The sequence below is a fragment of the Brachyhypopomus gauderio genome, chromosome 17, assembly GCF_052324685.1.
Source record: "Brachyhypopomus gauderio isolate BG-103 chromosome 17, BGAUD_0.2, whole genome shotgun sequence".
Taxonomy (NCBI): Eukaryota; Metazoa; Chordata; class Actinopteri; order Gymnotiformes; family Hypopomidae; genus Brachyhypopomus; species Brachyhypopomus gauderio.
The window spans coordinates 19,183,107-19,211,088 of record NC_135227.1 but is presented as its reverse complement, the minus strand read 5'-3'; the positions used below and the strand labels follow the sequence as shown (position 1 = coordinate 19,211,088).

Below are 27,982 nucleotides of genomic sequence, written 5' to 3'. Positions count from 1 at the left end.
AACGGCCGTTCTTTAGTTCTCTATTGCACTTTATTTTGTTCCAGAGACGGTTCCAGAACACAGAGTGGGTTCCATGGAACGCACAGTTGGCCCTGTTGCCATGGTACAAAGCTTATTGCTCCTCTGTCTTCACATTTCACGAGTGTGACTCACACGGTGCTGGCATGGCTGGTGACATCACCATGACAACACTCCATAAAGAAAATACTGAACTCTCCGAGTAGAAAACAACAGATAATAGTGAATTCCGGTTGTGACATAATGTTACGCGCAACTACATGGTTTTGATTCTGAGCAGGATATGGAATGTTTTAAAACATAAATGCACATTAAAAGTCTCAGAGTTATAAAAATAAAAGTCTGTATAATTGAGAGGCTCCGGTTCTGCACCTGTTCTCATTATAGGTCCATAAAACAGCGGTGAGAGGTGAGTGTGTTTATCGTGAGGTGGGGGAGGTCATGTGATCGTACACCTAGGTCACATGACGGAAGGCTTCAGTGGTCCAAGATCCGCAGGTTACCAGAAACTATTTTATTCTCCAACATGGAACCAGCAGGAATGTCGATCCGGTCCCCGTGGTTGGCGATAATTATAACGGTTCCCTGTGCAACACAAAGTGTCAAAGGTTAAAGATTCTCTTCATTCATACAGCTACATGTGAATCAAATTACTCAACTCACTTACACACGACCTCACACACACGCGCGCTCACGCACACACACACACACACACACACACGCACGCACGACCTCCCTCACTCACAGGCACGCACACGTCCTCACTCACTCAAACACGCGCTCACACTCACACGCACGCACACACAACCTCACTCACTCAAACACGCACACGCTCGCACGCGCTCACACACGCACGCGCTCACACTCACTCACTCGCCCACTCACTCACTCTTACATATTCATACACAATTACCTTCACAGAAACATTTTTCCCAAACGTCACGTCTCCGGACACGGTCAGGTGATCCAGTTCCAGCATGTCTGGAATGCTCTCGAAACGCGTCAGATACTCCTGGACCTGCATGGACATATAGGAGATGTTCAGCTGAGATCTGGAACCACAGACAGGCCAAGTGGGGGTGTGTGTGTGTGTGTGTGTGTGTGTGTGTGTGTAATGCCTGTCGGTTCTGTCAGTGCTGACATGAAGAAGCACATATGGTGCTACCCGGAGACACTGCTACACCCGAGTTCACACACACCTGGAGCAACTACGCACACACCTGGAGCAACTACGCACACACCTGGAGCAACTACGCACACACCTGGAGCAACTACGCACACACCTGGGGCACCTACGCACACACCTGGAGCAACTACGCACACACCTGGAGCACCTACGCACACACCTGGAGCAACTACGCACACACCTGGGGCACCTACGCACACACCTGGAGCACCTACGCACACACCTGGGACACCTACGCACACACCTGGAGCAACTACGCACACACCTGGGGCACATACACACCTGGAGCACCTACGCACACACACACCTGGGGCACCTACGCACACACCTGGAGCACCTACGCACCCACCTTGAGCAACTACGCACACACCTGGGGCACCTACACACACACCTGGAGCAACTACGCACACACCTGGGGCACCTACACACACACCTGGAGCACCTACGCACACACCTGGAGCAACTACGCACACACCTGGGGCACCTACACACACACCTGGGGCACCTACGCACACACCTGGGGCACCTACACACACACCTGGAGCACCTACGCACACACCTGGAGCAACTACGCACACACCTGGGGCACCTACGCACACACCTGGGGCACCTACGCACACACCTGGGGCACCTACGCACACACCTGGGGCACCTACGCACACACCTGGGGCACCTACGCACACACCTGGAGCACCTACACACACACACCTGGAGCACCTACGCACACACCTGGGGCACCTACACACACACACCTGGAGCACCTACGCACACACCTGGGGCACATACACACCTGGAGCACCTACGCACACACCTGGAGCACCTACACACACACACATACACACACCTGGAGCACCTACGCACACACCTGGGGCACATACACACCTGGAGCACCTACACACACACCTGGAGCACCTACACACACACACCTGGGGCACCTACACACACCTGGAGCACCTACACACACACCTGGAGCACCTACACACACACACCTGGGGCACCTACACACACCTGGAGCACCTACACACACACACCTGGAGCACCTACACACACACACACCTGGAGCACCTACACACACACACCTGGAGCACCTACGCACACACCTGGGGCACATACACACCTGGAGCACCTACACACGTGGAGCACCTACACACACACCTGGAGCACCTACACACACACACACCTGGAGCACCTGCACATACACACCTGGAGCACCTACACACACACACCTGGAGCACCTACACACACACACACCTGGAGCACCTACGCAAACACCTGGAACACCTACGCACACACCTGGAGCACCTACGCACACACATGGGGCACCTACGCACACACATGGGGCACCTACGCGCACACACATGGGGCACCTACACACACACATGGGGCACCTACACACACACATGGGGCACATACACATCTGGGGCACCTACGCACACACCTGGAGCACCTACGCACACACCTGGAGCACATACACACCTGGAGCACCTACGTACACACCTGGAGCACCTACGTACACACCTGGGGCACCTACGCACACACCTGGGGCACCTACGCACACACCTGGGGCACCTACACACCTGGGGCACCTACACACACACACACCTGGGGCACCTACGCACACACCTGGGGCACCTACGCACACACCTGGGGCACCTACGCACACACCTGGAGCACCTACGCACACACCTGGAGCACCTACGCACACACCTGGAGCACATACACACCTGGGGCACCTACGCACACACCTGGGGCACCTACGCACACACACCTGGGGCACCTACGCACACACACCTGGGGCACCTACGCACACACACCTGGGGCACCTACGCACACACCTGGGGCACCTACGCACACACCTGGGGCACCTACGCACACACCTGGGGCACCTACACACACACACACCTGGGGCACCTACGCACACACCTGGGGCACCTACGCACACACCTGGGGCACCTACGCACACACCTGGGGCACCTACGCACACACCTGGAGCACATACGCACACACCTGGAGCACATACGCACACACCTGGAGCACATACGCACACACCTGGGGCACCTACGCACACACCTGGGGCACCTACGCACACACCTGGGGCACCTACGCACACACCTGGGGCACCTACGCACACACCTGGGGCACCTACGCACACACCTGGAGCACCTACGCACACACACCTGGAGCACCTACGCACACACACCTGGGGCACCTACGCGCACACACCTGGGGCACCTACGCACACACCTGGGGCACCTACGCACACACCTGGGGCACCTACACACACACACACCTGGGGCACCTACACACACACACACCTGGGGCACCTACGCACACACCTGGGGCACTTACGCACACACCTGGGGCACCTACGCACACACCTGGGGCACCTACGCACACACCTGGGGCACCTACGCACACATCTGGGGCACATACGCACCTGGGGCACCTACGCACACACCTGGGGCACCTACGCACACACCTGGGGCACCTACGCACACACCTGGGGCACCTACGCACACACATGGGGCACCTACACACCTAAAAAGTGGAGAAGTGCTGCTCTAAAGGGGTCTCTGAACGCGCGCACACACACACACACACACACACACACACACGAACGCGCACACACACACTCACACAGCCATCCCAGCCACAGCACTGGAAAGTTTCTAGGTGTGTTTTTGATAAAGTTTTTGAGGTATTAATAAAGAAAAAACATGTTGATGGACTGAGAGTCTGGTGTGACGTCTGTCATATGAGAATGCTGTTAGCGTGACCACGGAGTTATATGTCAGTCGTATGTTATATATCAGTTTATATTAGCATGATGTCATACGTTATAGCTGGAATATGGAGTGTCGAAATATCTGTATTTCCCTGAATAACATTTCCTTGTGTAGCATTTAGCAGACGTGTTTTTCCAGAGTGACGATGGTCTGCTGAACACACGTGACGTGTTCTTAGCTAGGACAACAGGTTTGAGTCTAGCGCTATCCTGCAGGGCATTCTCTCTCTATGCAAACCTCTCGAGGAATGTTTCCGTCTATGAAACATCTTCCAAATAGACATAGAGATAGATAAACATACACATAAACTTATAGTACATGGGAGTGTCATGGAAAAGAACAAGAATCAGAACAATATAAGGAGGTTAAAAATCCGATGCGGTCCGATTAATCTGGTGAGCGTTACCTTAGTGAACGAGCTGCCGAGTTTGACGTGGGGCGTGGTGGGGAACTCCCTCTTTTCGCTCATGGTCAAAGAGCCCGCCTCCAGCCGGTACAGGTTAGACATGACCAATAGGAGGTCAGAGGTGGTTTTGACGGGCAGGAAGCGACTGCGAGGCACGTTGATGCCCAATGCGTGGTCAAAGCATTTGATGGCAGCGCCCACGGCCGTCTCCAGCTGCAGGACGTTCAGCCCGCCGTTCAGCGTCTGCGGACGGACAGACAGACCGCCGAGTTCCAGAGTGAGACAGGATTTGAAGGCTTTCGCTTACATCTAATTCTCAAACATTATGTTTCGCCATTGGAATTGTATTCCATTTTGAAATGTGGAATCAATTTTAAGATTCAAGAGCATTCATCATGTTGGCTATATCAGCAGGAGTCAGACTGTGTGTGTGTGTGTGGGGGGGGGGGGGTGTGTGGTGTGTTTCTTTAACCTTAGGATTCACGATGATTTCCAGATCCATGGCGTTCTGCTCCTGTAGTCTCTTGATGGCTGCCAGGGAGATCCACAGATTGTTGGTGTTGAAGATCTTGAATTTGGAGACAGACTTGAACTCATCAACATGGGCTTTGGGGACCTGTGCGATCTCCAGAAGCCGGAGTTTCCCATTATACTGAATCAGAGTTCCTCCCTAGAGATAAAAGAAACACACATATCCTTAATACCAATGATGATCTAGAGCACGCATGCACACACACGCACACACCCTCACACACACCCACACACCGTAGCCCACACAAACACCAGGCCAGACACACCCTAGGCCACACAAATGTAGCCTGGCCACTCAGTAAATGTGCACAGGTGTTTTGTGTTGTACTGCATTACGATGACTGATGTCATCTCTGTGTCCCTTTTTTGTTGAGGGAGTGAAAACACGGGTGTGTGAGTGTGGACTCTAGTAGTGAACTGAACACGGGTGTGTGAGTGTGGACTCTAGTAGTGACCTGAACACGGGTGTGTGAGTGTGGACTCTAGTAGTGAACTGAACACGGGTGTGTGAGTGTGGACTCTAGTAGTGAACTGAACACGGGTGTGTGAGTGTGGACTCTAGTAGTGAACTGAACACGGGTGTGTGAGTGTGGACTCTAGTAGTGAACTGAACACGGGTGTGTGAGTGTGGACTCTAGTAGTGACCTGAACACGGGTGTGTGAGTGTGGACTCTAGTAGTGAACTGAACACGGGTGTGTGAGTGTGGACTCTAGTAGTGAACTGAACACGGGTGTGTGAGTGTGGACTCTAGTAGTGAACTGAACACGGGTGTGTGAGTGTGGACTCTAGTAGTGACCTGAACACGGGTGTGTGAGTGTGGACTCTAGTAGTGACCTGAACACGGGTGTGTGAGTGTGGACTCTAGTAGTGACCTGAACACGGGTGTGTGAGTGTGGACTCTAGTAGTGACCTGAACACGGGTGTGTGAGTGTGGACTCTAGTAGTGACCTGAACATGGGTGTGTGTGTGGACTCTAGTAGTGACCTGAACACGGGTGTGTGAGTGTGGACTCTAGCAGTGACCTGAACACGGTTGTGTGAGTGTAGACTCTAGTAGTGACCTGAACACGGGTGTGTGAGTGTGGACTCTAGTAGTGACCTGAACACGGGTGTGTGAGTGTGGACTCTAGTAGTGACCTGAACACGGATGTGTGAGTGTGGACTCTAGTAGTGACCTGAACACGGATGTGTGAGTGTGGACTCTAGTAGTGACCTGAACACGGATGTGTGAGTGTGGACTCTAGTAGTGACCTGAACACGGGTGTGTGAGTGTGGACTCTAGTAGTGACCTGAACACGGGTGTGTGAGTGTGGACTCTAGAAGTGAACACTGTTGTTCATGAGCAGGATGAACAGGGTTTTCACTTCAGGGACACTGACTAATCTGACTAGTCCACATACTCTTATTGTATATTTTAAACTTCAAATCTCAAAATGTAGCAGGTGTCTAGTTAGCTTTTTCTTTGACCATAGCACTCTGCTGACTGATCTGTTTCAGGTGATCTGTGTGTGTGTGTGTGTGTGTGTGTGTCACACACACACACACACACACACACACAAACGTACTGTATATACATATACATATGTGTGTGCATATGTGTATGTGTTTTTTAACACGTGTGTGTGTTTGTTCGTGATCACCCCTCACCTTGACGTCCGCGCGCGTCTTGTCCGTGACCTCCATGACGAACTCACAGCGTTTCTCGTTGGGCTGGTTCACCAGGTGGTTGAGGATGTGCAGGTCCACCGTGGCCCCCAGGTTGTCGATGTTGGACACGAAGATGTACTCCTTACCCTCAGCCAGGAGCTGATCCAGCAGGCCAGAGTTGTAGAAGCTGGCGTAGATGTCGCCGTGGCCCGGGGGGTACCAGCCCTCCGCCCCCTCCCCAACCATGGCCACATCCTTGGGCACTGGAAGTAGAGACTCCTTATTAATCCTGGGATACCTACAGAGAGACAGAAGAGGACATCACACATTCATTTACCACGTAGCTGAGAACTGCCAACTCAGAAAATGAGAGAGAGAGAGAGACAGAGAGAGACAGTGAAATAGAAAGATAGTGAGAGAGAGACAGTGAAAGAGAGAGAGAAAGAGTAGAAGAGAAAGAGTGAAATAGAAACAGGGTGTGATCTAATGTTAAAGTTTTCTGAATAACACATTTTTAAAAATCAAAATAAAGCCAAAGATAACTGATCAAAAGCCATCTGATCAAATCCAGTTTAACAAGTTATCTTTGCTCAACTACACCCTTACGCCTGGTTTATACTTTCGCGAGCGACCGTAGCGCGCGACTCCGTCCACCTCGCGCGACCCTGCGCGAGCGGTGTAGGCGTTTATACTTTCGCGAGCGTCATTGCAGTGTAAAATATGGCTTTGCAGTGTTGTCCGAAACGATACGTTCTTCTTGTAATTCCAGGACGAAACTCGAGAGAACGTGAAAACGTTAAGATTGGGCGTTTTGAAAATAAACAACTATTAAATAATGTGATAAAAAAGCGAATTATTTCGATTCATTTCGAATATATGTAGGCTATAAATATTTAACTTAATTAAGTTTACCGTGCTGGGAAATACTGAAATGGACCTTTAAAGTGACGTACAAGTGCTTTAATTCCACCTTGTATAGGTGTATGAACCCGGCAAACATGACTTTGTCCATCGCGCTGAAGCGCGGCGCGCGCGCGAAGTTACAAAATTCGAGAGGTGCACGACCTCGCGAACGGACAGCGAGCAAGTATAAACCAGGCTTTACAGGCTTTACACCTACATCGCTACAAAAAATGTTATATTTATGCATGCAAATACTCAATAGTTTTAATAGTCTGTCAGATATTAAGCCTGTTTCCATAACTGTCAAGCAACTTTAACATTTAATGGGCTGTTGCTCTGCTATGTAGAAAATGCCAGGCCTACTCCTGGAGATCCTTGCTGAGTTTAGCTCCAACCCTGTATCTGGAGAGTTTAGCTCCAACCCTGTATCTGGAGATCTTCCAGCCTGCACACTTCATCTCTGATCTTGCTGTAGCTGAAGGCTCCATCTTGCATGTGATATGTCTGGGTGTGTACCTGCTCTGGTTGAAAGTGTGTATCTTCACACGGTGGTGTGTGTATTTTTGCAGGATTTTCTTGGTGTCCTCGTCTGTGTTGAAAGAGTTCATCAGGACCAGCGGGACGTCAGCATTGTACATGTTATTCAGGTGCTGGGGGCAATGCACACAAGTTAGAACTCAAAGAGGGAACGTAGTTGATAATTACGAAGCTTCATCACCACACTGGCACCAGATCACCAGATCACAAACGCTAATCCGTCACAGCCCAGAGCAGTCAGCAACCCAACAGGCACCTGGATACACTTAGTGCTAAAGTGAGAAAAAACAAACGGAACAGCTTATGTTTAAGATATGGATAAATATATATTCCACACGATGAGCTAATCAGGCTATTCAACTGCAAAACCCTTTCTTTAGTCACTGTACTGTTCTAATATCACCCAGAAAACCGTCCACTAGCTGTTCACTCAGTGCTTTCTTCAGCACTGCAGCACTAATGTTTATAATGCTGTTTATTCTCATGTTTCAATGTCAATGACAACGGGCATAAAGGGTCTTTGGTGAGCCTTCTACCATGCCAGCAGGATGAGAAGAGCTGTAGTGCATTAGGAGCCGAGATACGTTTGCCTTCCAGTGGAGTTTGAATTAAATGCTCAGCGCTCCCTGAACATCTGGTTCCAGGATCCACACCGCAGTCCCAGTGCTGTGAATCAGAGGCGCGAGAACACAGAGGCCTTTGTGCACACTGTATTTATCCAGGAGGGCCATGTTATCCATTAACCTCCTCCCAGAGTGGCCGAGGGGGAACGCTGAGCCAGAAAGAGCCCAGCAGACACAGGGGCGAGTGTTCGGGTGCAGGGGTGTCCCGCAAGGGTGAGTACTCGGCTCCCTCCTCTTTTACAACACAACACACCTTCCTCTGTTACTGTCCTGTTCCCTCTCTCTCCTGAATATCTCGTATCTCTCTCTCTGGCTCCCTCTCTCTCTCTCTCTGACAGTCTGGCTTTTGCTCCTCCTCTTTTGTCATTCTTTCTTCAGTCAGATTTATACTGCAGCAGAACTTTCAGCAGAGTTCACGAGATAGCTCCAGGTTTTAAAAGAAGTCACGCTTGCCGGATTTCACACTCTTACATCATTCGAGTGTGAGGGTGAGGAGGGTGGTTCAGACATGTGCCTTTGGTTTAAACATCAAGTGCTGTAGGTGTAGTTCTCGTTAGCATGATGGAGCTCCCTGTGCAGATGATTCATTGTTGGAGTACCTCACACTACATCAGTTCACTACATCTGATCATTCATCATTTGCTGGCAAATACAAACCTAAGCTATGTACACATGCACTTATACGCACATATGCACAAATATACACTCATACTCATACAATCACACATCTTTGTAAATATACACTGTGATACTCACATATACATGCATGTATGCAGATATATTTATGCACATTTACTCACATATAAACACATATACACATGCAGAATTCAACGTAGAAAGGGAAACACTTCCGACAAGCTAGAAACGTGAACGTGCCCCATCAGGAAGGCTCAGGGAGCACCTGCCCTTGTCCAGCTCTGACTCTGGAGTCTGTCTGGAGTCTGTCTGGTGTAGTCTGGAGTCTGTCTGGAGTCATGCACCCGTCTCAAGGACATCAGAGTAATACTCAGGCAGCAGGGACCTTGGAAAATCCAGTTTTGTGCTGCAAAGTTCATGTTCCATGCTAGTTCTCCGGAAAAGAACCAATGGGATAAAGCCATAGTCCACAGGCCTTCCTGGGCCCAATGGCACAACAACGTAGGCGGGTGTCTCCAGTACGGAGACAGAGACAGACCTACTCTACTGAGCCTGGGTGATCAGGGGTGCCCACCTCGATTTGCTGCACGGTCAGGTCCAGGAAGGTGTTCTCGCTCCGCACGCTGATCAGACTCTTAGGACCCTTGCAGCCCATGCTGGTGCCCAGGCCCCCGTTCAGCTTCACCACCACCAGCTTGTTCAAACTCTCCGACACGCTGGTGGGCAGTGCCCTCTCCTGGATCCTCTCATACGGCTGGATCTGGGGGGGGGGGGAGGGAGAGAGAGAGAGAGAGAGAGAGAGAGAGAGAGAGAGAGAGAGAGAGAGAGAAGGAAAATATGAGAACTCTACTGTCCTTTACTAGATTGTATAAAGGTTCATGTCAGGGTGTGGACACAGCTCGGTGTCAGGAGTCAAGTTGGTGTTGTGAGGGTTTTAAACTCTTTCTTTTTAACAACACCTCTACAATGGTAAATTAAAAAAAATAAATAAGTGGAGTTCTGGAACAAATGATTTAAATGTGATTCAGCACAGAAGGTCCCACAGCTGATCTGTGTGCGGTGGGAGAGACGTCAGGGGCGTTAGGTCAGTGTGACTGTGGGTGCAGTCACATGACTCAGTTTTGCGGCTTCAGAAATGTCTGAACACACACCGACTGGACTGTTCTTACAGAAACATACACACACGGCTGGACTGTTGTTACAGAAACACACACACCTGATCAGCACACCAAAGCCTGATTTTAACCAGGGGTGCTGGATGAACCCCAAACCACTGCTAGGGTTGCTGAGTATCTGCTGAATCTAGTGCACATGTGTGGAGGTGGGGGGGCAGACAGCAAGTCCTAGCAGAGCAGAACGGTGTGTGTGAACAGAGTGGTGTGTGTGTGTGTGTGTGTGTGTGCGCGAGTGTGTGTGTGAACAGAGGGGTGTGTGTGAACGGAGGGGTGGTGTTGACGATACACACTCCATCCCTCCCACGTGTCAGATCAACCTGTACACAGTTCAGGCGTACACTCATGGAGAAACACCTACAGCACATCTACTTGCTTAACAGGGACAGCCTCAAACTGGCGAGCTGTGGTTATCTGTTTTCAAAGCCTCCCTCCCTCTCTCACACACACACACACACACACACACACACACACACACACACACACACACACACACACACACACACACAAACGTTCATTCCTTCTGTTTCCCAAAAGGCCGTGGGCCGGTTGCCAAGAGGCCAAAATGTCCTCCAGATGAGACATCACTATGTCAGAGAGGATATAGAAGACACATACACACACGCACATGAATGCAATGGCTCCAGAGAACGGGTGGAGCCTTGAGCTCATTGTGACAACATTAAAAACAGACGGAAAGAAGAGAAAATACATCCAAGATGCCTCACGTAATTCTGTTCAAGGGCATGTTGCTTTAAATCAGGTCTGGCATATCCGCCCCCACCCTCCAGCCCCTCCCCCTACACCCCCTACACCCCCCCCCCTCCCCCCCGGTCAGCACCAGCACCTCTGACAACGGATTTGGATTCTTCTCTTTCTTGCCCGCTGCGTTTGCTCGAGTGTGTCTTCAGACATGTGGGACACACACGTGGAATCTAAGCTGTGCATTTCTGAAAAGAACCTGCAAGACCTTGAAGATGAAGGTCAAACAAAAGCCTCCTGCTAGATTAAACAGTGTTCAATGAGATGCACTATAGTGTTTTTAGTGTGAATCACATTACGGCGTGTGTGTTAATTCAACATCCTGCAGTGAGGGAGTGTGTTATTTGAAGAGACTGCTCCTGTAGTCGAGGCCAAATATAACTGATGTTTACACAAGCAGCGCAAGCAGAGAAGACAGACACTTCTTTAGATGCTGATTTCATAGTTAGAGAGAGAAAAATAATTACAAAGAAAGAGAGTCAACTTAGGTCTAACTGACCCCTAACTGCTGTGAGTGTGTGTGTGTGTGTGTGTGTGTGTGTGCGTGCGTGCGTGTGTGAACCCTCCCCATGGCTCTAACTGACCCCTCACTGCTGTGTGTGTGTGTGTGTGTGTGTGTGTGTGTGTGTGTGTGTGTGTGTGTGTGTGTGTGTGTGTGTGCGTGTGTGCGTGTGTGTGTGTGAACCCTCCCCATGGCTCTAACTGACCCCTCACTGCTGTTTCAGACATTTCTTCGTGGTCATTACAGTGGGGGGTCACACACAGCTGTGTGAATCGTCCTATTCTCACATGAGCACCAGCACAAGAGACTTCAGCTCCTCTGAGCAAATAAGCAAGAACCTACAGCAATTACTACGGTACTGCGGTACTACAGTACTACGGTACTACAGTACTACGGTACTACAGTACTACGGTACTGCGGTACTACAGTACTACGGTACTACAGTACTACAGTACTACGGTACTACAGTACTACGGTACTACAGTACTACAGTACTGCGGTACTACAGGACTACGGTACTACGGTACTACAGTACTACGGTATGGTGAAGTGTTTCAACTTGAGAAGAGAGAGAGAAACATGAAGGGTATTAGAGAGAGATACAGAGAGTGAAAGTGTGGTATGGGGAAAAACTGGCCAGGCACATCACAGCTGTAAAATTAGGGAAATCACACTGCTGGCTAAAACTACATAAACAACTTGGCATATCAGAGACAGACACATACCTCTGTGCTGTCTACACTCCTCCAGTAGAATCCCCGTATTACGATGAGGAGTACATCAACAGCCTCCACACAGAGATCAGCCATTTCCAGGCCCAGGGAAATGTGCTGCTGTGTGGAGATTTTAATGCAAGAACTGGATCCAAGTTAGACTATGTAGATTCACAGGGCAATAAACATGTGTTTGGTCAGAGCTCTCCGTACCTCACACCAGCCCTCAGAGTCAGAAACAGCCTGGACTGCTCTGTAAATAAGAGCGGTAAAGAGTTAGTGCATCTCTGTGGAGCCTTAGGTCTGTACATGCTTAACGGCAGGATCAGAGGGGACTCTTTAGGGAGGTTCACGTATTGTTCAGCTCTTGGAGCTAGTGTAGTAGATTATGCCATCACTGACATGGATCCCTCCTCCTTCAACGCATTCACTGTCCGACAACAAACTCCTCTATCAGACCACAGCCAAATTAATGTGTACCTGAAATGGTCACATCAACCAAAACAAACAGCAGCAGAGTCCAGTAAGCTGTACACAGTCCACAGGACCTACAGATGGGCTCCTGATAGTGTGGAGAAATTTATCCTTGCACTTCAGTCAGTTCACGTATCTAACAAAATCACTAACTTTATTAACAACAATTATGAGAATAATAAGAAAAGTGTAAATCATGCTGTGAGTGAAATTAACAGCATTTTACACATAGCATCTTCTATGGCTGAACTACAAAAAACAAACAAACTAAGATAAAAAACTGATAAAAGAAAAATGGTTTGATTATGAATGATTATTCTTTGAATTAAGAAAATTGTCAAATCTAAAACATAGACAACCAGAAGATCAGGACCTAAGACAAAAATACTGTAACACCCTTAAACAATATAAACACTCAATCAGAACCAAAAAACTAAACTATACAAATAAAACACTCAGAGACATAGAAGATTCTATCAAAAACAATCAGTTCTGGGAGATGTGGAATAACTTGAGCAAAACAAAACCACAAAAAGTACCCACACAGAACAGTGAAATCTGGAAAAATCATTTTGAAAATCTGTATAATAAAGAAATTTCAAAGAAAGAACTAAATTCCAATTACAATCTGATCACACAAAAATTACAGTCACTTGAATGTGCAATCAAAGACAATCAAAACCCTCTCGATTATCCAATAACACAGGAAGAATTGGCTCAAAAACTCAAATCATTAAAACCTAAAAAAGCTTGTGGCCCCGACAGCATCAGGAACGAAATGCTAAAAAACAGCACTCCTGAGCTGCAGAGGGCAGTGCTCAAATTATTCAACCTCGTCCTGAGTTCAGGATGTTTTCCTGACATCTGGAGTCAAGGTCTCATTACCCCAATCCATAAGAGTGGAGATAAATCAGACCCTAACAATTTCAGAGGCATCTGTGTGAGCAGTAATCTGGGGAAAGTGTTTAATAATATTTTAAATAACAGAATTCTGTCTTTCCTTACCGAACACTGTCCTGAGCAAAAATCAGATTGGCTTTCTTCCAAATTACAGAACTACTGACCACATTTACACCCTGCACACCCTAATCAACCAACATGTACATCAGACCAAAAATGGAAAAATCTTTGCCTGTTTCGTGGATTTTAAGAAGGCATTCGATTCTATTTGGCACGAAGGACTCTATTACAAACTTCTAGAGAGCGGTGTAGGGGGCAAAGTTTATGACATCATCAAATCAATGTATTTGGGAAACAAATGTGGAGTGAGAATTGGAGACAAACACACAGAATTTTTCACTCAGAAAAGAGGAGTGAGGCAGGGCTGCAGTCTGAGTCCAACACTCTTTAATATCTACATTGACGAGTTAGCGGTGCAGCTGGAACAGTCTGCAGCTCCTGGTCTCGCCCTGCAGGACGGGAAGGTGAAGTTCCTGCTCTACGCAGACGACCTGGTGCTGCTGTCCCCAAGCGCACAGGGGCTACAGCAGCACCTGGATCTGCTGGAGCAGTACTGCCAGAACTGGGCCCTGGCAGTAAACCTGAAGAAGACCAGAGTTATGGTCTTCCAAAAGAAGCCCAGATGTCAGGAACACAGATACCAGTTCAGTCTGGGCAGCACCGCCCTGGAGCACACGATGCAGTACACTTACCTCGGCCTTGTTATTACTGCATCTGGGAGTTTCAGTACGGCAGTGAATGCACTAAAAGATAAAGCTCATCGAGCAATGTACGCCATCAGGAGAAAATTCTACAATATCCACATTCCCGTTCCAATCTGGTGTAAAATATTCGATAGTGTGATTCAGCCCATTGCGCTGTATGGGAGTTAGGTATGGGGTCCACTCAATCAGCAAAGCTACACTAGATGGGACAAGCATCCAGCTGAAGCCCTGCATGCAGAATTCTGCAGAATGATTCTAAAAGTCCAAAGAAAAACACCAACCAACGCATGCAGGGCAGAATTAGGCCGATTCCCATTGGTCATCAATATCCAAAAACGAGCTCTAAATTTCTGGATGCACCTGAAAACGAGTCCCAGTGATACGCTACATTTTAAGACGTTACAGACCCAAGAACCCCGAGAAGAGCCCCCTCAGTCAGCTGGTTCTGAGGCTTATTAACTCTCCAACAGGTCAGCCTCGTTCCAGCACTGCTTTAACCTCAAAACTAAACATTAACCACATCATCAAACGCAGTCAAAGGGATTATCTGGAACATTGGGGAAAAGAGATTCGGACTCAAAACAAACTTGAATGCTATCGGGCCCTAAAATCAGAGTATGAATTGGAAGAGTATCTCCTGACTGTCAGAGATACAAAGCAGAGACAGATCCTGACCAAGTACAGACTCAGTGACCACAGCCTGGCCGTAGAGAGAGGCAGGTATAAACAGTCCTGGCTGCCCAGAGAGCAGAGGGTGTGTGGTCACTGTATGACAGGTGAAGTCGAGACGGAGATGCACTTTCTTCTAAAATGTGAAAAATTCAGACCAACACGTGAAATTTACATACACAAATTCAAAAAGAAAATCCCAAACTTCCAAACACTAACACAAATTGAACAACTAAAAATCATTCTAGGAGGGGGACACAGCGCCCCCCTCACTACTAAATATGTATCTACATGTCACAGCCTGAGAGACAGTGGGAAACGACCCCCCCCCCCCTTCAGTTTCAGAATGTAAATAATTATAATGATAACTTTTCCTAAATGTTATCATATATCATTATTATTATTATTATTATTGTTGTTGTTGTTATTTGTCAATATTATTATCATTGTTATCGTTGTTTTTAATGCTTTGGCAACACTGTACCTTATACAGTCATGCTAATAAAGCTATATTGAATTGAATTGAATTGAATTGAGAGAGAGATGGTGAAAGAGAAAGAGAGTGAAAGAGAGACAGGGTGTGATCTAATGTTCAAATTTACTGCATAACATACTTTTAAAAATCAAAATAAAGCCAAAGATAACTGATCAAAAGCCATCTGATCAAATCCAGTTTAACAAGTTATCTCTGCTCAACTACACCCTTACACCTACAACGCTAGAAAAAATGTAAGTAAGTAAAATGTATTTATAAAGCACTTTCTATGCCACCAAGGTTAGCCAAAGTGCTGTACATGTTCTCATAAATAATGTGTAAAATACAGAAATACAACAAACAAGCAAAAATAAAAATAAAATAGCATAACATACAATACATCAATGCACCCAACATACCACAGTGTCTTACTGAACAAATACAAGTTTATATAAATAGCTTTTTAAACCTGATTTAAAAGCCGAGACAGAGGTAGCATGGCGAATGTCAGGTGGTAGGTTATTCCACAGTTTCGGAGCGTACACTGAAAAAGCACGATCCCCTCTGAGTTTTAAACGAGCCCTGGGGACAACTAGTACGTTCTGAGATGAAGATCTCAGCGAGCGTTGCCTGGTTGGAGATTGGAGCAAATCTGAGATGTAAGAAGGGGCCAGCCCATTTAGTGCTTTAAAAACAAATAAAAGCACTTTAAATGGTATTCTGTATTGTACTGGTAACCAATGAAGTGAGGCGAGGACAGGTGTAATGTGTTCTCTTTTATTGGTTCCGGTTAATAATCTGCATGCTGCATTCTGGACTAACTGTAAACGTTGTAATAGGTACTGGTTAATACCAATGTATAAAGAATTACAGTAGTCATGTAATATTTATGCAGGTAAATACTCAATAGTTTGAATAGTCTGTCAGATATTAAGCCTGTTTCCATAACTGTCAAGCAACTTTAACATTTAATAGCCTGTTGCTCTGCTATGTAGAAAATGCCAGGCCTACTCCTGAAGATCCTTGCTGAGTTTAGCTTTAACCCTGTATCTGGAGATCTACTGACCTGGAGAGTTTAGCTTTAACCCTGTATCTGGAGATCTACTGACCTGGAGAGTTTAGCTTTAACCCTGTATCTGGAGATCTACTGACCTGGAGAGTTTAGCTCCAACCCTGTATCTCCAGATCTACTGCCCTGGAGAGTCCACTAGGTTACACAGAAAAATAATTGGAAAAATCATTAGAAATAACTAGAACAATTACTTATTGCTCATTTGTATTTTTATATATTTGTAGAACAATAATTTTCTAGTTGTTTATTTTCTAGATATTGTGTGACAAAATAAGCATATAATTTTCTGATTCTGTCATCAGGCACATAATGCATTTCATTTTATTGACTGAAAGAAGAGTATTATTATGTGAATTATTATTGAATAAACGAATCAAAGACGTAATGATGCAAGTTTAGCGAATGCCTCACACTTCAGAGACGTTGGTAACGAGCGATGATTGTTGGACAGAAAGGCTTTTCTATGAAGAGACAGAGTTTTGTCATAAGTTCATTCTCTCTGCAGGAAAGGCCCTGGTATTGGGTTAGTGTTGCTACCCAATGGGTGTGTCTAAACCTCTAAGGAGATTCAGTGATTTAGCTAATTACTGATAGGTTCATTAATATTTTGTCGAACTTCGTTTAAGCTCAACATAGTGGTTTGCAAATCATTTAATAGAAAATCCCCTTTTAAGATTCTACTTCCTTGTGTGTAACAATTATTTACATTTATTACTTACATTTCTCAAATAACTTCCTTAATGACAACACAGTGGCTCTATGACTGAAAGACCTTCGATACTAACGGGGGTTGAGTGACTTCCTCAAAGGAACGTCAGGAACAGAAACACCTCCAGGACAGGAGCTCAGGATACATGCTGAAGGCATTAAGGGAGTTACACTACAGCATCCTCAGGGCGGTGTGGCAATGGAGTTGCACACTACAATGTCAACAGGGCATTATGGGAAATGGAGTTGCAAAAAGGTGTCCTTAGGGTTTGTACTGAGAGTATAAGGTGTTATGTTCAGCCAGTGGGCAACAAACACTGTTGAGTGTGACTCCTTTGCCACACAGAAAGGGAAATGACAGTGGGATGGAAGTTTTAAAAAAGTGGGATGGAAGTTTTAAAACTTTGGTAACTAAATCTAAACTTTACAACAGAGTAAAAACATGTTTCTCTTGCAAAATGTTTTGGCATTTTCCAGTAATGTGTGTGATGGGTCAGAGAAGACGAAGAAGAAGTTTTGTGGTTTGGGGACTGAACAGGGTCTTCTGTCTCTAGACAGGACTGGGACCTGCGATTGTCTCCTGAATTGTCATGAACTTCAGAGATGTGATTACTCAGTCACTACAACTTCAGAGGAGATGGGGTTAGTCACTACAACTTCCCAGGCAAGAATTTAGGAGTCATATAATTTCAACATCATTCTGTTATAATGATCAGTCTACCTGTAACTGACCTGGAGGATATGAGAGTCCTTTGGTGTGTAGCTGTATCTTTGAACCACACACACACACACACACACACACACACACACACACAAATGTACATCTCTCTGAACCACAAGCTCAAACATCTACATCTCTCTGAACCACACACCACACGTGTCACTATGTTACCCACGTGTTTCCGCTAACCAACAAGCATTAATCAGCTCCACAGTGAAGAACTGATTTCACAACATGATTGTAATGTTGAACAAATCTGCTGTAAAAAGAGACATTTTTCCCTGCTGGTAGGTTTGGCATTGTGACAAGAATGCAGCAGTGTGTGTGTGTGTGTGCAGGCACACGCGTGTGTGTATGCGTGTGTATGTGTGTGTATGTGATATAAAGCGCCAAGTTTGTGATTTGCAGGTGGCGCAAACATGACAAATATTCGGACTAATGTGATATAAATCATATATTGCAGCTAGTGCTGCGCGATAGAAACATTTGTATCACAATAAATCTTTCCTGGATAACGGTGATAAGCTTTGATCAACTTTCGTTTCCGTTTCCATATCGTCCAGCTCTAATTGCAACGAACACAGGTGATCTATTTAATTCCCACTTGTGTAATGTATCTGACAGCTCCTTAAAAAAGTCAGTGACTCATGGAACTTGTTAGAATATTTGATAATGAGAGGTCTGATGATGACGATAGTGATAATGAGAGGTCTGATAATGACGATATTGATAATGAGAGGACTGATGATGACAATATTGATAATGAGAGGTCTGATAATGACAATATTGATAACGAGAGGACTGATGATGACAATATTGATAATGAGAGGTTTGATAATGACTAGATTGATAATGAGAGGTCTGATAATTACCTAGTCATGTGCGTAATGTATGCAGCTGTAGCAGTATTTGGAGCATTATAAGATTAGCCAAATCCAAAATGTGTGCAAGCAAAATGATAACTGGATGATTATCCTGCAGTGTCCCGCTGACTCGGGACACACCAATGCAGACATGCACACTCATCTTCCAGGATAAGTACGCCTGGGGCTCTGTCCCCACCTCTCTTTCCCTCCCTCCCTCTCTCTCTCTCTCCCTCCCTCCCTCTCTCTCTCTCTCTCCCTCCCTCTTTCTTTCTTTCTCTCTCCCTCCCTCTCTCTCTCTCTCTCTCTCTCCCTCCCTCTTTCTTTTGCTCTCCCTCCCTCCCTCCCTCCCTCCCTCTCTCTCTCTCTTTCTTTCTTTCGCTCTCCCTCCCTCTCTCCCCCCTCCCTCTCTTTCTTTCGCTCTCCCTCCCTCCCTCTCTCTCTCTCTCTCCCTGGCTGCAGACATCTGCGTAATGTAGTTTCCTATAGTTTTGTGTCATTTATCATAGCCTGCCTACAATGCCTACATTGACCGGCCCGTTCCATGGCACTCCAGCACTAGTACCCAGAGCTGAGTGCCATTGTGGTGGACTGGAGGAGTCCCACACAGCAGGGCGGTGTTGCCCAGCCCCCCCACACACCCCATGCCACGCTGGGTTCCTGCTCCCAGGACACCAGGTCTCAGGACCACCTACACTGGCCCAGGCATGAAGCTGGGACATTGTGCAAACACTCTAGCACTTTCACGTAAATTGGGTTTCTTGTTGATTGTCTTGAAAGCAGCATCTAATAACATTAGTACATTATTAGTGTGTGTATGAGAGGAACAGGGAGAGAGGAAGGCCAGGGGTAGTGAGGGAGGGAGGGATACGGGGAGAGAGAGAGAGAGAGAGAGAGAGAGAGAGAGAGAGAGAGAGAGAGAGAGAGAGAGAGAGAGAGAGAGAGAGAGAGAGAGATACGGGGAGAGAGGGAGAGAGAGAGAGAGAGAGAGAGAGAGAGAGAGAGAGAGAGAGAGAGAAGGAGGGGTAAGGAAGTTTTAAAGACTACAATGCTGAATTTTCTTACCAAGTCTTCAGGAGGTCTGTTGATCTTGGTCCACTCCACTGAAGGCCCCTTCACCTGCAGGAACCTGTGGAAGAGCTTCTCAAAGCCTTCAAAATCCTTCTTGCAAACCTGCAAGAACAGAGGCAACAAACAATCTTACAGGGACTGTGTTTTGTAATAATGTCAAGCTTACACAAATTAAAACACACATACACCAATACACGCACAATAGCAGGCAAGAAAAGCTAGCGAGCTAGCGAAAAGCTAGAGAGCACAAAGCTAGCGAGTCCAATTGCTCTTTTGAACCCAAACACACTCAGCTACCTCAGTGTTGTGTCCCAAATCAATACTTACATTTCTGATTTGGAAAAACACATTCTAGAAAACAGCTGAGCCGTAGATTTCGCAGGCCCAGCTGTGCTGACAAACGTAGCCGGACTCCTGTGCTCAGAGTGATTTCACTGAGTCTTAGTGTGCACTAGCACAAGAGAGTCTTGTGTGAAGACTTCTGTCTCAGCGCCGTTAAAAACCTGCACGCTGGTCTACCTGCTGCTGCTCTAGTCTACAGACTTAACGTTCATTAAAGACCGTCTGATCTTGCTTTAAAGACGGTCTGATTGTTCTTCTGTTGTTAATCAGCTGTTGACACATTTTATTAACCACAACATGCTTGATTTATTATCATAGTTTTATTATCGTTTGTCTAGCGTGTGAAATAACTCCTCACACGCCTCCTTCAGGAACTCGGGTTCATAATTTCTGCCCTGCTGACAGGTGGAACTGGATTCGCCTCAAACATCTCAAACCTGGAGCATCAACTTGTAGCGTCCTGGTCCTATGAAGAGGTCTACACAGTTTACGCTTTACCGTCGTCACAATCCTCAAATATCTGACAGATGTTTAATAAGTGCTGATTTTTATACTGTAGCACTTTGAGATGTCTCTGAAATATAAAGTATAAATAAACTAATTATTATTAGTTAGTTCACGAGGCCACAGGTGGGTGACAAACCTGTGTAATAAGAGTAGACAGGTTGGTCTCCCAGCAACTGTTTCTATGCTTACAGCCCAGCCAACATGGCGTGTTACTTGGTCATACCTTACCTGCTTGGTGGGAATCATGAACATACCGCTTACGTGTGTGTGTGTGTATGTGTGTGTGCAGGGGAGTTTGTGTGTTTGCGTGCGTGTGTGTGAGGGAGTTTGTGTGTGTGTGTGTGTGTGTGCGCAGGGGAGTTTGTGTGCGTGTGTGTGTGTGCGTGTGTGTGCAGGGGAGTTTGTGTGTTTTTGCGTGCGTGTGTGTGAGGAAGTTTGTGTGTGCGTGCGTCTCTGTAGGGGAGTTTGTGTGTGTGTGTGCGTGCGTGCGGGGAAGTGTGTGTGTGTGTGGGGGGGGGTTTGTGTGTGCGTCTGTGTGGGGGAGGTTGTGTGTGTGTGTGCGTGTGTGCAGGGGAGTTTGTGTGTGGGTGCGTCTGTGTGGGGGAGGTTGTGTGTGTGTGTGTGTGTGTGTGTGTGTGTGTGTGTGTGTGTGTGTTCGGCTGGGTGTGAGTAGGTGAGAAAGCTGCTAAACCATTACTGGAGTGCCACTGTGGTTTTGTCATTCTGGAGAGCTGTCAGCATGGTATTCTAGATACTCCCCTTCTGACACAACTCACACAACTGGTTCAAACTGACATGGTTGTCACTGTTGACGATGGTTTCCTGTTTGGTCTAGGCTATGACAACAACTGAGCTGACTGGTGGCTATGACAACAACTGAGCTGACTGGTGGCTATGACAACTGAGCTGACTGGTGGCTATGACAACTGAGCTGACTGGTGGCTATGACAACTGAGCTGACTGGTGGCTATGACAACTGAGCTGACTGGTGGCTATGACAACTGAGCTGACTGGTGGCTATGACAACTGAGCTGACTGGTGGCTATGACAACTGAGCTGACTGGTGGCTATGACAACTGAGCTGACTGGTGGCTATGACAACTGAGCTGACTGGTGGCTATGACAACTGAGCTGACTGGTGGCTATGACAACTGAGCTGACTGGTGGCTATGACAACTGAGCTGACTGGTGGCTATGACAACTGAGCTGACTGGTGGCTATGACAACTGAGCTGACTGGTGGCTATGACAACTGAGCTGACTGGTGGCTATGACAACTGAGCTGACTGTCTAAGAAATGAGGACACAAAGGACCTGAGCGGTGGAACAGCATCCGAACAGTGACAGGAAAACAAGTCTGAGGGTAAAACGAACAAGAACAACAGGGACAGTACTACGGTTATATATTTATACGGTTTCTGTTCTCCATTACCACTAATGGTGGTGTTAGCAGTGCGTAATCCAACTCCGCTCTGGCCGCTTACCTACATTAGCAATGTTAGCGTCATCGCTTTAGCTCCCACTCCTGCTCTTTCAGCCTTGCGGTTCTGGTTCATTAGCTTTATGCTAACAAAGCTAATCACAAGGCCTTTAGCTTTATTAGCATCGGTTAGCACAGCACAGCACTGCTTACCCACTACAACCTGGAGCCCTGTGGCTACGTGAGAACAGTTGTTAGCGCCCTGTCACGCACCTCCACGTCTGCTCCTGTGGCGGTGTTGAGCAGCTTCTCCAGCTCCGTGTGCATGGAGCACTCCAGCTGCTGACGCATCTCTTCTTCAAACTGAGCCATGCCTTTGTCCTGAACCCACTTGCCCACACCTGCAATGGAAACACAACACCGGATTATAAACCGTAACAAGCACGTTATAACCACAATGCATGGTTATAATACGCTTGTTTAGGGCCTCTCTCGCACTCGTGATCATTTTACTTCCGATACAGGAGAGAACACTTGTTCAGCTGTTTGCAGGAGGGAAGTCATAAAATGTACGGTACACTGTGTTTAACTTGACATTAGAACGAAACGGCAGGGCAGTGACGGAGACGTTGTGGTATGGGTGGGTTGTAGTGTTGTGTTCCATAGTTTTGGGGCCATGATGGTGAAAGATCTGGCCCCTGCAGAGGTCAGTCTGAGTTTGGAGATGGAGAGAAGACCAGCATCAGAGGACCTGAATGTACAGTCCTATGGGTGTAGGAGTTCCACTAAATAACGGTGGACAGGACTGTGACCCAGTCTGTGAACAGGTGGAGTTTAAATTCAGTGCATTGTGAGACAGGTGTAACTGATGTAACGGATGTAACTGGTGGAACTGATGGAGAATTGGAGTGATGTGGGCCGAGATATGTTTTCTAGAAACACGTGGGCCAAGATAAATTTACTAGAAAGCTGACATACTTCTGTGATCAGATGGTTTTCTTAGGTGTGCCAATGAGGAGAGAGTTGTAGTAATCAAGGTGGGACTGGGTGAAAGCATGAACAAGGATTTCAGCATCATGTCGCCAGACATTATGTGATGGCAGGCCCATGTTGTCTAGTCTACCTTCTGAGGTGGAAGAACTATTTTAACCAGTGACATAATGTAAGGTTCAAAGGAAAGCAGCGTTTATAGCTTTAACAACCTGTTGATAGCTTTAATAACCCATTTAGCTTTAATAACCTATTAATAGATTTAATAACCTGTAACTCAGCATATTCTAATCAGTGAGCTAAAATAAGATTTTTGTCCATTTAATTGTAAGATTGTTGTTATTTTCTGGCTTTTGCAAAATGACCTTGGGCACTTGTAAATATATAGTATAGTCTATACAACCAGATATAATGTGTCCGAAAAGGTTATAATCATGTTCAGAAACATAAAGAAACATAAAGAGTGAAACTACAGTGTTGGTTTAGAACTATTTACCACATGTAACTGAGGGCAGGATTGCATGGAATTTATCCACCCAACCACATTCTAGCAAGTTCCAAGAAAAAACCTTTCTGCAGATAAATAAGAATCACATGGAGACTGGTTTGACTAGTCTAATACTTTATCACATGTCAAAGGACATTGGGTAAATTAGTTAAATAGAAGTTTAAAAGATTACTGCATCTGCATTGGAAACACTTGGGGACAGATCACTCACAACACAAGATGTCATCACCTTGGCATGAATGCGTATATATTCATGCAGTGTGACAGTTTCAGTGTAACAGTGTAATTAGAAGCCATTTAAACAATTACAGTATAGTGAATTGTTAATTATAGTGAATTATTAATAACCAAAAACGAACAAAACAAACAATGTGTGATTACACAATTGAATTGCTGAATTTCTGAAAAGGAACTGGTTCAAAGGCAAACGCTGTTGTCCAGTGGTGTTCATTGTTCCTCGCTGCGGTCACTAGACGCCCTGAGTGACTCCCGCTGAACTGCTGTGAACTGCCTGTGCTTTTGCTGTGAACTGCCTGTGCTTTTGCTGTGAACTGCCTGTGCTTTTGCTGTGAACTGCCTGTGCTTTTGCTGTGAACTGCCTGTGCTTTTGCTGTGAACTGCCTGTGCTTTTGCTGTGAACTGCCTGTGCTTTTGCTGTGAACTGCCTGTGCTTTTGCTGTGAACTGCCTGTGCTTTTGCTGTGAACTGCCTGTGCTTTTGCTGTGAACTGCCTGTGCTTTTGCTGTGAACTGCCTGTGCTTTTGCTTTCATTTACTCTTTAGGCAATGCGCCACTGGGCTTTGTGTTTGCAGAATACAGACACTGCAAACCTGCATGTGTGTCTCGTTTCTCCCCATGTCTGCCAGGGGGAGCAAAGGGGATCAAGTCATGCCAAGTAGCACAGGCCTCTATTGATCTCCATTTATGCATGGTGCTATAGACCAGGTTGAGTACCATCCGTACAACAAATGATCTGGTAACGTGCTACTCGTATCTTTAACATTTTCGGGCTGGTCACAGCACTCAATCTGCACTCTTGAACTTGACTAACGTTTCTGACGACTTACAGTCAGTGCTGTAGGTGGGGCAGCGCTTGCTTAACTGGCTTTAACGGTGGCCTTCAATACCGTAGATCATGCCAAACTCACTGAAATCCCAGAACACAGTGCGTTTATTAAAGAGACAGCATTAAAATTATTTCCCTCAGGTCTCCGGAAAAAAAATGTTTTCACAGTCAACGTAGGTTCGTGCTTTACTCAATCTGCTCTAATTAGTTTTGGGGTTCCTCAAGGACCCATCTGGGGCCATATTTTATTTCCTGTCTACACGTTGCCTCCAGATCAAATTATTATCAAGCATAACATCGTTTCAGTATTATGCTGATGATATGCAATTCTACATTCCTTTGCAGCCTGATGATTCTTTGCAGAGGTTATGAGTGTTTCTAAGACATTACAATTTGAATGTGATGATTTATTTATGTTGCTGATAAATGAAAATAAGTATTTATTTAGGTACCCCAAAGTAACCAGCTTGCTTATGTGGAATGTGGATAATATTTCACTGTTGGCTAAATGTCCTAAACTCCTAAACTAAAAGAATTTAGTGATTTTACCTCCGAGCTTAAATTTGCTAAACATAAGTAGTAGTCAGAAATGCTCCATCTCAGATATTTTTATCCTGGTGATCTGGAAAAAGTGATTCAGGTTTTTGTTTGTTCAGTTAATATTATTGTAAATCTTGAAATCCTGTAGTGAGCCAATCATCCCCATCGCATAGTAAATATTGCAGAAACAACATAATTTTGTGTGAGCTTATTTTTGCGTGTTTAATGTTCATTTTTAAGAAAGATCATTTGATCTTGCATGCAATATTCTGGACAAGTTTAGTTTTTACTTTTGATTGACATATTTATACCTAGTTTTAAATTTCTATTTAAAACTTACATGTTGCTCTTATATGCAATTCTAATTCTTGTTCAGCACTTTGGTCGACACTGGATGACTTTTAAATGTGCTATAAAAATAAAGCTGACTTGACTTGACTGAGACGGCCTAATAAGGAAACCAGTAAATAAAAAGATACATTTACATGTTCTGCTTACATCAGCCACATATGTCTGTACTACAACATTTTTATTTTTGGTTTTATTTAAAGTATCTCTGATCCAAGAATCTAAGATATGGACCATAGCTCCTGAACAAATGACTTTACAAACAACTGACAACCCAGATCCCCAGGCAGGGGATGCCCTACGGAGGGGGACTGAGATGTCCATTACACTAAAGTTATCCTCCTTTCCCCCTAGCCTAAATGTTGGCCATGGTGGACATGAGACGTGCGATGGTGTGCGAATAGGCCTGTGTGTGCTTATCGTGTGTGATGTTATAAAGTTCATTCTGATAGCAGGCCAGGCACCTCCTGCACTGAGCGCTCTGCTTGAATGTGATCATGACAGCATTGCATAAGGCTTCTCTAGACTTTTAATCCAGCATCTGCAGTGTGTTACATCACGTATAACCTTTTTTTGAGTTCTCTAAATTTCCTTTAATTTAGTTAAGTAATTTCTACTGTTCAGTACAGTTCACACAGAAAAAAAAATCTAAATTTTCACAATAGGGGAAAAAAGGCTCTGAAATTAAAAATCTGGGCCAATGTGCTACGGTTTGGTATGTCATTCACAGAAACCTGTACAACCTAATTCCAGTCGGTATGGTTGAATGAATGTAGGCTACTATATCTACTGTCCTTTGGCTCATACCTTACACACACCAGAAGACGTCCAAAGTCCCCAACACAACTCCAGTCTATACTCGTGATACTATAATTAGTATAGTAGGTGACACAGTCATCATGTTATGTTATTATTAAAGACACTGTGCGTAGTCCATCGATTACAACACTAATCAGTTACTGACTTAATCACTTGTCAAACGGCCGCTTGGACCTTTGACTTACCTTCAGCGTACTGGGTCATGGTAGCGTATGGTCAGTGTGTCACTGCAGGTTTGCTGTATGAACTTACGACTTTAACAAAGTCCTAGAGTATTTCCTTATAACCAGTGCCAGTTACCAACCCGCCTTTTGCTTTCCAAACACTTTACTAGCTGAAAACGGTCCGTGGCGACACGAGATACTCTTTCATTCGTTCAGGTCGTTTATAAACTGGAGCGCCCGTGTTTCTGAAGGTTCCTGAGTGCATGCCTCACCCAGTGGAGTCGCGCGGCGGGTTTACGGCGCACGAGACCGCGCACAAGTCCTGAATGAGCTCGCGCTGCTGCGCGCGGACCGCCGCGTTTGGCACAACCCACAAAGATGTTTCACTCCAACACGTCACGTAGTTCGCCTTCCTCTTACCCGTGCAAATGGGAGGAAATATAAGAGATGCAAGAGTAAGACTCTGTTAGAAAGCATGATCTTATAGGAGATGTAAGACTCTGTCGGTTAGAAAGCAAAGGTGTGATATGTGTTAGATACTAGACTGCGTGGGCCGTCTGACTTCAGGTGTGTGTGCATGTATGGAGCATCAGCAAACACCGCCATCGCACCGAAACATACTTCGTACAACACATGAAACGCAATAGTATTTATATTAATAGTATATTTTCAGTTTCTGCTTGAGATCTTGTAGTTGCATGCTGATATTTCACAGTATGTGTAGCTAGCTACCCCCTAGGACCGACCAAGGGCACTGCGTCTCTGGAAACTGCGCGAAGTCTTCCGGTCCAATAAAACGACCACAGCGTCCGTAACACTAACCGAGGACCGGCCGAGACATACGGCGACCACAAACTCATCCAATCAAACCGAATGCAAAGGAAAACCGCAATCCCTTACTCTTGAAGGTTGAAGAATGCTACTGATGACGGAGAAAGTCACGTCCCGGCCTGTGTGTGTGCAGCAGAGAGCGACCTGCAGCCGACCAACCAGCGCGCGCCGCACCGCCACCGCCACCCAGACGGGCGCGCGACTGCGGAAGTGATTCCAGCCCGCGTGAGCGGCTGCACAGCTGGCGTGTTTTCATCACATACACATACACACACACACACACACACACATTTATCATCTTCGGCCAAA

The 27,982-nt window shown here is 46.2% G+C and overlaps 1 protein-coding gene across 2 annotated transcripts; it reads right to left on the bottom strand.

Moving 5' to 3' along the window:
* ugp2b (UDP-glucose pyrophosphorylase 2b) lies at nucleotides 1-27,900 on the bottom strand. Of its 2 annotated transcripts, none has more exons than XM_076978095.1 (10): nucleotides 27,743-27,900; nucleotides 22,681-22,808; nucleotides 20,134-20,241; nucleotides 9,848-10,033; nucleotides 7,994-8,127; nucleotides 6,575-6,872; nucleotides 4,869-5,066; nucleotides 4,397-4,639; nucleotides 932-1,036; nucleotides 1-603 (listed from the first exon to the last, which is right to left on the bottom strand). In XM_076978095.1, exons 2-10 carry the CDS (start codon nucleotides 22,777-22,779, stop codon nucleotides 496-498), a joined length of 1,479 nt encoding a protein of 492 aa, XP_076834210.1. In that variant the 5' UTR covers nucleotides 22,780-22,808; nucleotides 27,743-27,900; the 3' UTR covers nucleotides 1-495. The 2 variants fall into 2 exon arrangements, with proteins under 2 accessions (XP_076834210.1, XP_076834209.1); XM_076978094.1 differs by lacking the exon at nucleotides 27,743-27,900 and adding an exon at nucleotides 26,864-27,440.
* Nucleotides 27,901-27,982: the final 82 nt, after the last annotated feature.

Coding starts and splice junctions, on each gene's coding strand:
- ugp2b (XM_076978094.1), bottom strand. Junction 10,034..20,133: donor ACAGACCTCCTGAAGACTTG/GTAAGAAAATTC, acceptor CCCCCCCCCCAG/ATCCAGCCGTATGAGAGGAT. Junction 1,037..4,396: donor TCGGCAGCTCGTTCACTAAG/GTAACGCTCACC, acceptor ATGTCCATGCAG/GTCCAGGAGTATCTGACGCG.